The sequence below is a fragment of the Schistocerca nitens genome, chromosome 8 (assembly GCF_023898315.1).
Source record: "Schistocerca nitens isolate TAMUIC-IGC-003100 chromosome 8, iqSchNite1.1, whole genome shotgun sequence".
Taxonomy (NCBI): domain Eukaryota; kingdom Metazoa; phylum Arthropoda; class Insecta; order Orthoptera; family Acrididae; genus Schistocerca; species Schistocerca nitens.
The window spans coordinates 227,328,211-227,341,426 of NC_064621.1; the positions used below are offsets into that span (position 1 = coordinate 227,328,211).

The 13,216-nt window shown below is 39.3% G+C and overlaps 1 protein-coding gene across 1 annotated transcript in view; it reads right to left on the reverse strand.

The window, feature by feature from the left end:
- The window catches only part of LOC126199493 (uncharacterized), a 124,094-nt gene that overhangs the window by 25,884 nt on the left and 84,994 nt on the right, over positions 1-13,216 (reverse strand). Inside the window, exon 3 of the mRNA XM_049936415.1 lies at positions 12,143-12,314. Within this exon, the coding sequence (XP_049792372.1) occupies positions 12,143-12,314 (172 nt within the window). The remainder of the gene's footprint in view (positions 1-12,142; positions 12,315-13,216) is intronic.

The following is a 13,216-nucleotide window of genomic DNA, read 5'->3' on the forward strand; positions in this document are numbered from 1 at the left end:
ACACCAAAACTTTGTTCTCTCACTGGAAAAAATACTATTTGGAACTGGGACGAACAAGCACAGTTGGAATTCAATTCTTTGAAAGAAGCGTTACTTAACGCGCCAATACTAGCTCATCCAGATCTGTCACAAGATTTCTGCCTTAGCACAGATTCTTCTAAAGTCGGTCTTTGTGCCCATTTATTTCAAGAAGCTATAGAAAATGACACTACTGTTCAGAAAACCATTGCTTTTGCTAGCCGATTGCTAACAAAATCTGAAAAAATTATTCCGTTACTGAATTAGAAGCTTTAGCTATCGTTTGGGCAATTAACAAATTCCGTTTCTTTCTTTCTAGTAAGCTCGTAAAAGTATACAGTGATCATCGTGCATTATAATTTCGTATGTCTTCAAAATTAAATCATGACAGGTTAAAACGTTGGGCATTGTTTCTGCAAGAATTTCACTTCACAATAGTCTACATTCCCGGCAAGAAGAACATTGTTGCGGACGCACTGTCACGCGCACCGGCTGGGCTTGAGAAAAGTAACACAGAAGGTAATCTCGAGAAAAATTTCAGTATTCTTTACATTCAGAAAGTCAACTTTGAAAACTTCATCACCACATCTTTAAAGGACATTGCTCATGAACAAGATAAAGATCCGATTTGGTTCAAATGGCTCGGAGCACTATGGGACTCAACTGCTGAGGTTATTAGTCCCCTAGAACTTAGAACTAGTTAAACCTAACTAACCTAAGGACATCACAAACATCCATGCCCGAGGCAGGATTCGAACCTGCGACCGTAGCGGTCTTGCGGTTCCAGACTGCAGCGCCTTTAACCGCACGGCCACTTCGGCCGGCGATCCGATTTGGAAAGACATCAAAATTAAATGGCATGAAAAGACACACACACAAATTCGGCATTATTATCTGGTTAGAAACCACATACTGTTCAAACGCTGCACTATTGATGACAAGCTATGGGTACTTTGCATTCCAGATGATTTTGTTAATAAGCTCATTTGGTACATTCATTTCAGCTATGCACATTTTGGTCCATGAAAATGTTATCATATTCTTCGGACGACTTGTTATTTTAACAATATGGAAAAGAGAATTCGAAGAGTCTTGTCTATTTGTAAACTTTGTCAAAAGGCGAAACCATCTCCTATCTCCCATCGTGCTCCGCTGTTTCCTATGATTCCTTCTAAATTAAAAGAATTTGCTGCTGTTGATCTCTTGAGACCGCTTGTCAGAACATCTAATGGATTTTCGTACGTTCTAGTCGCTGTTGAATTTACTTCAAAATTTGTTTCTTTCACTCCGTTACGTAAAGCCACTGGACGGTCTGTATCCAACGCCTTTGTTAAAAATTTCTTACATGAAGTTGGACACGTTAGTAAAGTCATTTCAGATAACGGACCGCAATTCAGATCTGCTGTTGGTCACGCATGCTTCGGAATCATAAAATCAAACCTGTTTTTATTTCATTGTACTCACCACATTGTAACATCTCCGAACGGATTATGAAAGAAATCAATAAGCTTTGCAGACATTATTGTCACAGAAAGCATCAGCATTGGGACAGATATTTACACTTATTTCAAAACGTGCTGAATGAAATGCCTCATGACTCCACTGCTTTACCACCTACTCTTGTACTGAAGAATGAAGAACCACCGAACAGAATCAGAGAGCTTGTACCTTTCCCGAATACACGTAAACTTCGACACAAAGACATAATTGATTTGGCTATTATAAATATAAAATCTTCAGCAGACAAAAGGAGAAAACTACACGGTAAAGCAAATGCAAAGAAATTATATATTGGTCAGAAAGTTATCATTAAAGCTCATTCATTGTCACATAAGAAGAAACACTTGAGTCACAAATTCTTTCTAGTTTACAATGGACCTTACAGAATCCGACGTATACCACATGATAATTGCGTTGAAGTTGAAACTCTGCGTACTAGGAAGAGTAATGGTTTACACCACATTTCACATGTAAAACCGTTTATTGAAAGATAATCTGCTTTTTAACTTAGTCTTTGCCATATAACTTTTCACTTTACGTTACTAGTATGCTTTGTCAGACTTAGAATCTGTTAATATGCAACAATGTTTGAAGTTAAATATCCAGTCAAGAACCAAGAGAACTTATTTAAACAGAAATTACGAATGCATTGTTATTGTGAACAGACGACACAGTGTTATTGTGTGTGTACATTCTTGCTTGTTAGTTGCACGATTACGTAACGACTATAAGGCTCACATACTTAGAACATTTACCAGTACTGCTAATGAGATTTTAATGCAACATTTTGGTTTACTTGAAAATACATTCTGGATTTAAAGTACTTTCTGTGAGATACCAGATGACAAAGTGGTTAGTTTATGTGACAGCTACACGATTTATCACGACGCTACTAATGAGTGACAATTTACAATGTTGTTTTTGCGGTGTATCTGTTTTATATCTGCACATGTTTTCTGAATTCTTCTGGAAAGTAAAACATGTTTTAGTAATAACTTTTGTGGTATAGCTACAATGAGACAGCCTTTTTCGTAGCACAACAATACGTTACATTATAGTACTTTCTTCATCACGGCAATAAGAATAATAACTACGATATCTATACGCAAAGCATCTCACTTTTGCTTATGATGAGGTAAGTACATTGACTTCAGCAGAACTTTGCTTACAGAGGACGATAAGTACGACAGTTCCACAGAATTATCTTACAGCAAGACGCACATTTAGCGCTACAGGACACGCATTTGAGTGATTAATTTTGTGCTTAAAACATTTATTTTTAAAGATTTTTGAATTACAAAGAAAGTTTTCCGTGATACATTTCATTCCATTGCTGTAATCTGTAACACCTGAGGGTATAATTACATTAATCCTCAGGGGGTACACGCCTACTTTGTGTACCATGTGTTTGGCAAGCACAAGGAGCCCTAGCTAATATGGTATTTGCTTATACAACTTTACACATCGGTACCATATTTCTCTATTACATAAATTACACAGCTATCTGATTATTTAACAGAGAAACAAACATTATTTTACTACGTCAGTGACAGATGTTTACGCAATTACACAGTTGGATAACTTCACACTTATGAAATTGTATTTCGTCTGTACTTTGTGAACTGTTCATATTTTTTGGGAACCATTGTGATACTATGAGAGCTTAGAATGATGTATTTGGTAAGGGAGCATGATTTTAAAGTACGTTTGAGGTAGATGTTTCTATTGAAATGAGCAGAGAATTTTTTTTAGGTTTTGAAATTATTGCAGAAAGCTACGACGTTTTTGAGATTTGACTGAGGTGTTATGATGTTATTATTACGATGACGATGTGTATTATGCTGTTGAGGTATGTTTATGATCAATAAGCTGATGCTATATGAGGAATTTATTATGATGAAATATTGAAGAAATGTCGATAAATATGTATATGTGTAATAAGGTAAGGAATAATGAGTAGTGGTTAGGGACTCTGACTTGTGAAAAAGGAAATCAAGAATCGTACTTTAAGAGTTATGGAATGTGTGTAAATGCGTGAATGTATCACAATGCCGGCGAAAATTTTTTGAACACTGTTATATTCATAGGATTTTGTTTCTACACATTTGTAACGCAAATTCTCGACCTGTGAAATTTTATATGAGACTGTCACTGAAGCGCAAACTGGTGTCGTAAATATTTCGGCAAGAAAGGTAAGTGACCACCTTCACGTAATGCGTCGTGGGCACACAGCTGCATGACAGATGCCTGGAGAAAAAGCCATTAGTGTGTGCCTTTTCAGAGGCACAGGTTAAAAAAAAGCCATTATCCTCGCTATTGACATTTCTTTGTCGAAAGCATCGCAAATACGACACGCTCAAACTTGAAAACATATGATTACACTGTGGAGCTCTTACTTTGTGATATTTACTAAAATGCCTAATGAAATGATGAGAAACATTTTACATCTATTGTCTTTCTAGTTGAGAGATTGCTCATTTTGTTTAATATCTAGTTTCTAGCTGCAATGCAGCATTGGTTAAAATAAAATTTAATAGATGTACTAATATAGATATTTTATGCCTACAGATCCAGTAAATAATCACTTTATGATGTACTTAAAAAAAAAGGAGCACAAAAAAATTTCACAGGAATTGCATACAGAATTTTCTTTTCAAGTACTTGGTAATTTCTTTTGTAGAATAAGTTGTGGTGCACCACTTTAATTACATAGACATTAAGATGTGAATATACATTTCCCTTATCTGCATTGTTATCTTTAGTGTAATATTTTTTTTACTTGAGCTTTGTCATATTTAGATATAAGTTATTACATTTGCTGCTGCTGTTTGCCAGGCATAGTGCTACTAAATTTCACTTTACATTACTCTGTTAAGCCAGTTTTACTACTGATTTATTTTTCTTGTTGCTGCACATTGGCTCATATTAGTTGTAATTTTGCATTTTATCTGTTAATTTAGATTTACTGCTGCTTGCGTTGCAATTTGCATTTTTTTTGTCATTGCTGTTTGTGTTAATTGTTTTGTGTTGCTGCATTGCCTCGTCCCTTAGTTTAGCATCTGAGCTCAGTAGATTTAAGTTAGCTTAAGAGGGGGTAGGCCATATAAGAGAACGAGTGGTGATGAATTGGAAGAAATGCATTGAGAAGCTATAAGAAAATGGTTTGACCAAAAAAGTACTTTGACAGAGGATATGAACAAAAAAAGTAGGGTTAAGGTAGGATTTTCTTGGAAATAAATGATGAGGTAAGATAATGGAAAATAAATAATGAGGTAAGAAATATGTGAACATATAAATACAGAAAGCATGCTTGAATAGGATTTTTTTGGTGGAAACAAATGTTGAAATAAGACGAAAGATCTATGGAATGAAGTTTTGGGTTGGACTGCAGTAACAAATGTTACACTAAAAACAAACCCTGTCCTGTATTTTTGTGTTATTACACTATGTGAATTTGTGTTTTTCCTGTCTGTATGTGTTTCGCTAATAAGAGTTATGTTGTAGAATTTTTCTGATAATATGTTATTTTCTTTGTAAAGATGTTTAACATTATTTATTCTGTTTTGTTTTAATGCTCATCTGTAAAGTTGATGTTTCAAAAGTTATTCTGATCTTTTATGTATTTACTTATGTCATAATTCCTATAACACTGATGTATATGTTAGTTCGATTCTTTTGTAAAGCCCATATTACTACAAATGTTATCTGTATTGTTATGTTCTTTAATGATATATTTTGTACCTTTGTCATTGTATTCTCATGTTATAATATTGTAATTGACACCAGTTCAGCAAATTAAGTAACTTGTTCCATTTCACTGCACCCGTTTCTGTTGGTCATAGTATATGGACAATATGTGAGACGTTGGGACTGTTAGTATTTGCACGTGTGTTAATAATTCAGCAAGGGACTGGATAATAGCATTGCTGGTTCTAAGGACAATTCCAAAAACTTTGTGAGTGCACAAGTGGTGGTTATGGACTTGCTATATTATCCGCAAGACTCTTCAATGGTGATTGTGCACCTGCACAGTCACAACAGATGGCTGCTGGCCATCTCTACAAGGACTAAAGTGGGTCTGCATCTTTGATGACCCACCAATACCATTATTACTACAAGGACTACAGTGGGTCTACATCTTTGATGACTCACCAATACCATTATTTCTACAAGGACTGCAGTGGCTCTGCACCTCTGGTGGCCCACCAATACCATACTCTCTACCAGGACTACAGTGGGTCTGCTCTGTGATGACCTACCTACCAATATTCTTAAAACTTCGACTGACTCTGCTGTGGGTTTGCTCTGTTGTGGCCCATTACCTGTCTGCATGTCGAGAGTCAGCACTGTCTTTCCGTTGGAAGGACAACACTACTTCTTGAAGACTGCATGGAAATCCACTACTTCTGTGTGCATTTTCTTTTACTGCTCAGACTTTGGGAAAAACACTGCAATTTTACTGTGATGAATGATCAGGACTGTCTTTATGGACTGTGAGAAAATTTTAGCTTTTGACCAACATTGTATCAATAAGTGTGTGCATTTGATATCTTTGTTATTGTAATTGAGAAAAAATTTTAACAAATATGTATTGGCCAGTGCCCAAAACAATTTGTAACATTTTCTGTGGGGAGCATGGGGGCTATGTAAGTAGGCTGTTTAGGTTTTCTTATTGGTAACGCCACGTAGCGCTCTGTATGAAAATCACTGGCTGTGCTCTCTGCCGTCTGTGGTTAGTTTGCATTGTTGTCTACCATTGTAGTGTTGGGCAGCTGGCTGTTAACAGCGCGTAGCGTTGCGCAGTTAGAGGTGAGCCGCCAGCAGTGGTGGATGTGGGGAGAGAGATGGCGGAGTTTTGAAATTTGTAAGACTGGATGTCATGAACTGCTATATATATTATGACTATTAAGGTAAATACATTGTTTGTTCTCTATTAAAGTCTTTCATTTGCTAACTATCCCTATCAGTAGTTAGTGCCTTCTGTAGTTTGAATCTTTTATTTAGCTGGCAGTAGTGCCGCTCGATGTATTGCAGTAGTTCGAGTAACGAAGATTTTTGGTGAGGTAAGTGATTTGTGAAAGGTATAGGTTAATGTTAGTCAGGGCCATTCTTTTGTAGAGATTTTTGAAAGTCAGATTGCGTTGCGCTAAAAAAAAATATATTGTGTGTCAGTTTAAGCACTGTCATGTATAATTGTTCTAAGGGGACGTTTCACAATAATCGAGTTCACTGTAAAAATCAGTTTAAAGAATTGGTGATTGTACATTTACGGGGTGTTCAAAAAGTCTCTCCGCAGTGCCATATGATTGTTAGCCGTGGGTGCCGTATGCCGCAGTGAATACACCGAAATGAAACTCAGTGTAATACAAGTTATTAATTTATTGAATATTCATTTTTGCATACAAATTTTCACAATAAATGTTGAAAGCGTCCCCCCCTGTTGTAGAATACACAATTCAATTCGTCTAATCATGTTTCAAAAGACAAGCTGTAACATTTCTTCTGTAACAGAAGCAGTGAAAGTTGATATTGCAGTTTTCAATTCATCGATGGATTTTTGACGGTTTTTTATAGACCTTTGCTTTCGCTGCACCCCAGAAGAAAAAGTCAGGCGGTGATAGGTCAGGCGATCGTGGAGGCCAAAGTCCCTGTGAAATTATGCGGTCACTAAAATCATCAACAAGCAGTGACATTGAAACGCGAGCTGTAAGCACGGTTGCACCATCTTGTTGAAAATAACCGTTCAGTATTTCACTTAACACAAGTTCTCCTATGAATGGGTACAGAATATCACTGCAGTATCGTTGGGTGTTTATTGTTTCGTTGAAAAATATGGGACCCACAATCCGACTTCTAGAAATGCAATCCAAACTCCTATTTTCACAGAATGAAGTGGTTCCTTATGAATACACAATGGATTTGCAGTACTCCACATATGAGAATTTTGCGAGTTCTTGTACCCGGATAAATGAAATCACGCCTCATTAGTGAAAAACGTTCATTAAGAATATCCCTTCCGTTTTGTTGAACTAAATTTTTGAACCATTGACAATAATGCAGTCTCTTGCCATGATCAGTATTTTTCAGTTCTTGCACGACTGCCACGTTGTATGGGAAAAGTTCTAATTCTTTCCTTACAGCTGTGTGGGCCGTTCCGACACTAACATCGATTTCCTGGGCGAGTTTTCTTACTGACTTGTTCAGACTCATGCACATTTTTTCAGACATATCTGACAAAACGCTAGGACGGCCACTTCTCGGTGCATCTGTCACTGAACCCGTACTTCGAAATTTGTTAATCAGATCTTGCACAGTATTGCAATGTGGGAGAGCTGTTTTCAGGAAAACTGAATTAAATGTTTGACGAACTGAAACTGTGTATTTACCGCCAGCTTTGAACACTTCCTCGACTAAAAACGCACGTTCTTCAATAGTTAGCATTTTAACAGTGACAGAAACGAAACAATCGAACAATGGGACTAAAGTTAAACGTTCACGTCAACACGTAACGACACACACCAATGACACTACTGACGCTGGCTGAGATAAACGAAACAGTGGAATGTTGGGAGAGTCCACTTGGAGGGAAGTAACCCAGGCAGGCGAACAATCATACGGCAGGCGCGGATAACAATCATACGGCACTGCGGAGAGGCTTTTTGAACACCCCGTCCATATGAGTTCGTTTACCAATCCATTACGCACACTAAAAATACATTAGCACTGATACCACTAACAGATCTTTTCATTGGCAACCCACCCAGCCGGCACGATAGCTCAGTGTGTTCGATCAGAGGGCTGGCTGCCCTCTGCAATAATTAAAAAAAGAAAAGAAAAGAAAAACATTGAAATAATCAACGACGAACTTAAAGGGGCGTCATGTGGTGTTCAGTCAGACCAAAAGAGGAGAACGAAGACGAACAGAATGGAAAGAAAGGGTAGCTTTGCGAGTTAATGTGCCGCTTCCGGGACGAGGAAGCGCGACGGCCCCGGATCGAATCCCCCCGGCGGGTTAACGACGAGGGTCAGTGAACTGGTCAACCTCGATGTGGTTTTTAGGCGTTTTTTTCTTTTATCTTTTTATAGTACTTCCTTCTTCAAACTACATGATACATATTAACCCACCACCTAATACATTAGTGGGTCCTAATACATATACTTATTTACAATACTGCCGCTCATCTTAATTAGTTTTAGGCAATTTCCCACATCCCACTAGGTGAATATCGCCTCATTTACACGATTCGGACACAGTTGACGTACACATACTGCCGGGGCGTAACGGCGTGGCGACAAGAAGGGCACCCGGCCACCCCTTAAATTAGTCCGTTACTAAACATGACGACCCTGCGGCGATGCGGAGCAAAGGTACGGGAAAAAGAAGATATTTTCATGGTCATAGAACAGCGTCATGCTTAACTTACAAGCGCTCTAAAAAAAATGAAGAAATAAAACCCTCAAATAATATTTCCTAGCGGAGCTTAAATCTGTACATTAAATTACTCAAGGTCAGAGGTTTATATATCAAGAGGAACACAGTCCGTTTGAAATCTTTGTCACTATGAGCATCTTTGGATGTCTATTCACAGTAGACGACAGAGTGAGTCGGTTGTGCAGAGAGAGAGAAAGTGTTGGGTCAATGATGAGTTGATGAGCTTCGATGGCGGATGGACTGAACAGGGAATGAATTTCATTTGAGATAGTCCCTACTGTGACTGATGATAAATAATGATTTTATGGTGGTTAAATAGAAAGAGGACGCATTTGGAAAAAGGTAACACGAATACAGTTCTTATTTGCTGCAAGTGCTAGCCTAGTAATTATTGTGATGTAAAGATTCCACTTTGGCCAGAATATTTATATTTTAGTATCTAGGGCGAATTAACACTCATGTGTTCAGAATGTTAATTACATGTCAACCGACACTAAGTTAAAAGTACGTTATAGGAAAAGCCAAGAGAAATGTTGTAAATTAAATACTGTCTGTCTGAATCAGTTTTCATTGTATATGACAATGCCAGGGAAAGACTACAGTTCCATGTCGATCTGATTCATTTCTCTGTAGTTAAAGAATTCCGAATACCACTTCAATCTAATATGCACTGTTTACTCTTTCACAAAACATTTCATTAATATTATCATCACAGTTTCATTGCAAATCGCAGCATCACTTCACTGCTACGTCTTGCAATACTGCGTGGACAGCTAGCTGCATTTTTGGAATGGAAACAAAATTCCTGTTTGGCAAAGCAGTCTAAAGTAAATGAGAAGGCAATTAGCCTCGCAGCGATTTATTTCAGAATCATGGAGTCAACATTTCACGTTAAACAGTTAAGCATACAGAGCAGAGCTGAGTTACCCGTCGACGGTAAATATCAATCGTAGGGGCTAACCGAACTTTGTGATGTAAAGTGTATTCATTTGTAAAATTTTCACCTGATTCAATACGTTCGTTTCTCTAACAGGGTCTCAGTTTTCAATATGCGACAGGTAGCCAGTGTGTCGTGATTGTTTGATGTGAAAGCCACTCTGTGTGCTGTCGATAGCCATTCTTTGCACTCAGTTTCATTCACAGATAGTCACATTAACTCTAAGAATACCACATACATCGCGAGTCCTGTTCAAAAGTAGAGTAGCAGAGGTTATTCTAGATCAGAATACATGGGCGACTCTGTAATCGGAATTGAGTACACTTGGTTTCATATTGCTAGTAAGACATCGTGATACTCTGTTCTTGTAGAAACGTTAAAGTAAGAGTTCCTACCACTGCTGAAGTGTACAGACAATACAGTGATAATACAAGAAGCATTCGTAAGTAAGTGGTTTCGTCACACATAATTTACAGCTCATAATTTTCAAGGAAATAAAATAACTCAGTAATACTATTACTCGTGAATAAAACAGTTTTGGTTGGGAAAATGTTACTTAAATGACGCGTTTCGCCGTTGTAGAGCATCGTCACATTATTATGGACTGAAAGACGTTCGTAGAACTGTTTTTCTGTGGAATAAGAATATGCCAAGATCGAACTGACTGGGGCATGTGCCTCCGATACAGTCATGACGGCAGGTGCAGTGGTTAAGCGATAGGTCCGCACTTACAGAATTGCACATATCATGATGTCGAGCGTATGTACACCGGAGCTAGATAGTTGAGGACCTGCAATCACCCTGTCTACGTGCTAGACACTGAATCTGCACCTGCAGTTATGGTCTGGGGTGCAGGAGTACTACCGCGGTTATCACCTGTTGCAGTTTGTTGTTCTTTTATACTTTCCATATGTGACTCAGTTCCTTCCGCAGGTTTTTAGCGTCTATGGATATGTGGATATTGTTCATGTTGTCCAAGAATACTGCTCGTTAGTCTGGGATCCGTACCAGGATCGATATAGGAAACAAAGGCGATCGAAGTAACAGCAGCACGTTTCATTACAGGTTCATCTGGTAAGCGCGAAAGCATCTCTGAGATGCTCAGCGGAATCCAGTAGCAGACGCTGAGGGAAGCATTCTGCATGGCTGGTTTCTTCCACTGTTAAAACACTGAGAACGTATGTTCCTAGAAGGCTCAACCAATGTATCGCTTCAGCCTACGTGTATCTCTCGAAGAGACCATGAAGATCAAATTAGACAGATTCGAACCCGCGCGGAGGCTTACCAGCAATCGTTTTTCACGTGAGCCATACGCCACCGGAACAGGAAATTTGGGAAAGTGAGAGTGTTACACAAAGTACCCACCGCCGCACATCGTCAGGTGGCTTGTGGATATACTCCAGAAAGGAGAGCGACTGCACTACGAGAGGATCGTGGGAGTATTCGACTGGATCTTCGACCGGATCTGATGAACAGACGGATGACAACAGTTGAAATTCGGGCACAGGTTGCGGGCGGAGTATCACCACGAACAGCCTGGAACAAACTACGGGAAGCTGGGTTGAGATTGGAAGCAGCCACGCGTCGAATATCCCAGAAATGAACTGAGGAATGTGTCAATTAGGGTCTAAAAATACAACCGGTTGAGAAGTTGTGTGCTGACGAATAGATAACATAAAATCACACCATAAGGAACCAGTAAAAACTTCACCTTCCTAAGTATAAGTGTAGAGCACGAGGTAACAACCAACAAAAAAAGAAAAAAAAACATGTTGCATACCTAAAAATTAGTGTGTTCCAAAGTGAGATTCGAAGAGTTGCGGTGACACCCAAGGTCTACGAGCTAATCCAATACTCACAGTAAGGGGATTTACAAAGCCAAAGAAATCAATGCGTTACAGTAAAAGTAAAAAAATACATGCATACTAAGAATCGCAGGCACAAAATTACAAGTGAAGAAAAGTGTAGATTGTCGGAAACATAATTGTCAAACAAATAAAAGTCTGAATCAATACAGAGGCATACAAATGTAGGTGAACAATAAACACAAATACAAGCCAAAGAAAACAGCAAAGTCCACAACGGATCAACAGAGTGATATACTGTCGTTGGCTCTTTGTATGCTCCATCCGCGAGAGGAAAGAAAGTGAAACTTAATACATGGCCCAGTTAAATATATATGCTATGCCAGTAATGCGCGGCAAACAGATGTAGGAGTAGACGCAGCGAAAAGGGCCGAGCAGCAAGAGACCTACTTCACAGCAGTCGGGGATACGTGTCCACGGCGACGTAGAGACGTCGTCGTCAACGTCAGGACGCTGAGGGTGCAGGCACTCGCCGGCGGCGTGGAGCTGGAGCTGCAGCTGCAACTGCCGGATGTAATCGATGGCGCGTCGCAGCGTCTTCACCTTGCTGACGCGGCGCCCGCTGTAAAACCAGGCACTACTGAGAATGGCCCACAGTGCGTATAGTATTATTATTTATTTATTTGCTGAATCATCTTTATCACTCGCTGTATAGATATGACGCATCATAAATTATACAATTAACAATTATAATCACAACACAAAATGATATACAATGGTCGTAGTCCATCCAATTAGTGTAAACAATGTTGTATAATAATACAATAAGAATCGAAGTTCTGTCAGTCTTTTTTGATGCCTATTACTACTTAATCTAAAAGATACAGTGGTCAAAATAAATGTTGCATATGCGGAATCCTTAATACTGAACGTTTTGATCCATAAATACGTTTGTTTGTAGTATTATTCTAGTGTAAACAGTTCTTACTTGTACCGTGAGGGGACGGTAGGCTCAGTCTGCGGCAACCGCGACACCTGTAAACATCGCAGTACTTGAAACTTCCTGGCAGATTAAAACTGTGTGCCCGACCGAGACTCGAACTCGGGACCTTTGCCTTTCGCGGGCAAGTGCTCTACCATCTGAGCTACCGAACCACGACTCACGCCCGGTACTCACAGCTTTACTTCTGCCAGTACCTCGTCTCCTACCTTCCAAACTTTACAGAAGCTCTCCTGCCAGGAAGTTTCATATCAGCGCACACTCCACTGCAGAGTGAAAATCCCATTCTAGAAACAACCCCCAGGCTGTGGCTAAGCCATGTCTCCGCAATATCCTTTCTTTCAGGAGTGCTAGTTCTGCAAGATTTCGCAGGAGAGCTTCTGTAAAGTTTGGAAGGTAGGAGACGAGGTACTGGCAGAAGTAAAGCTGTGAGTACCGGGCGTGAGTCGTGCTTCGGTAGCTCAGATGGTAGAGCACTTGCCCGCGACAGGCAAAGGTCCCGAGTTCGAGTCTCGGTCGGGCAC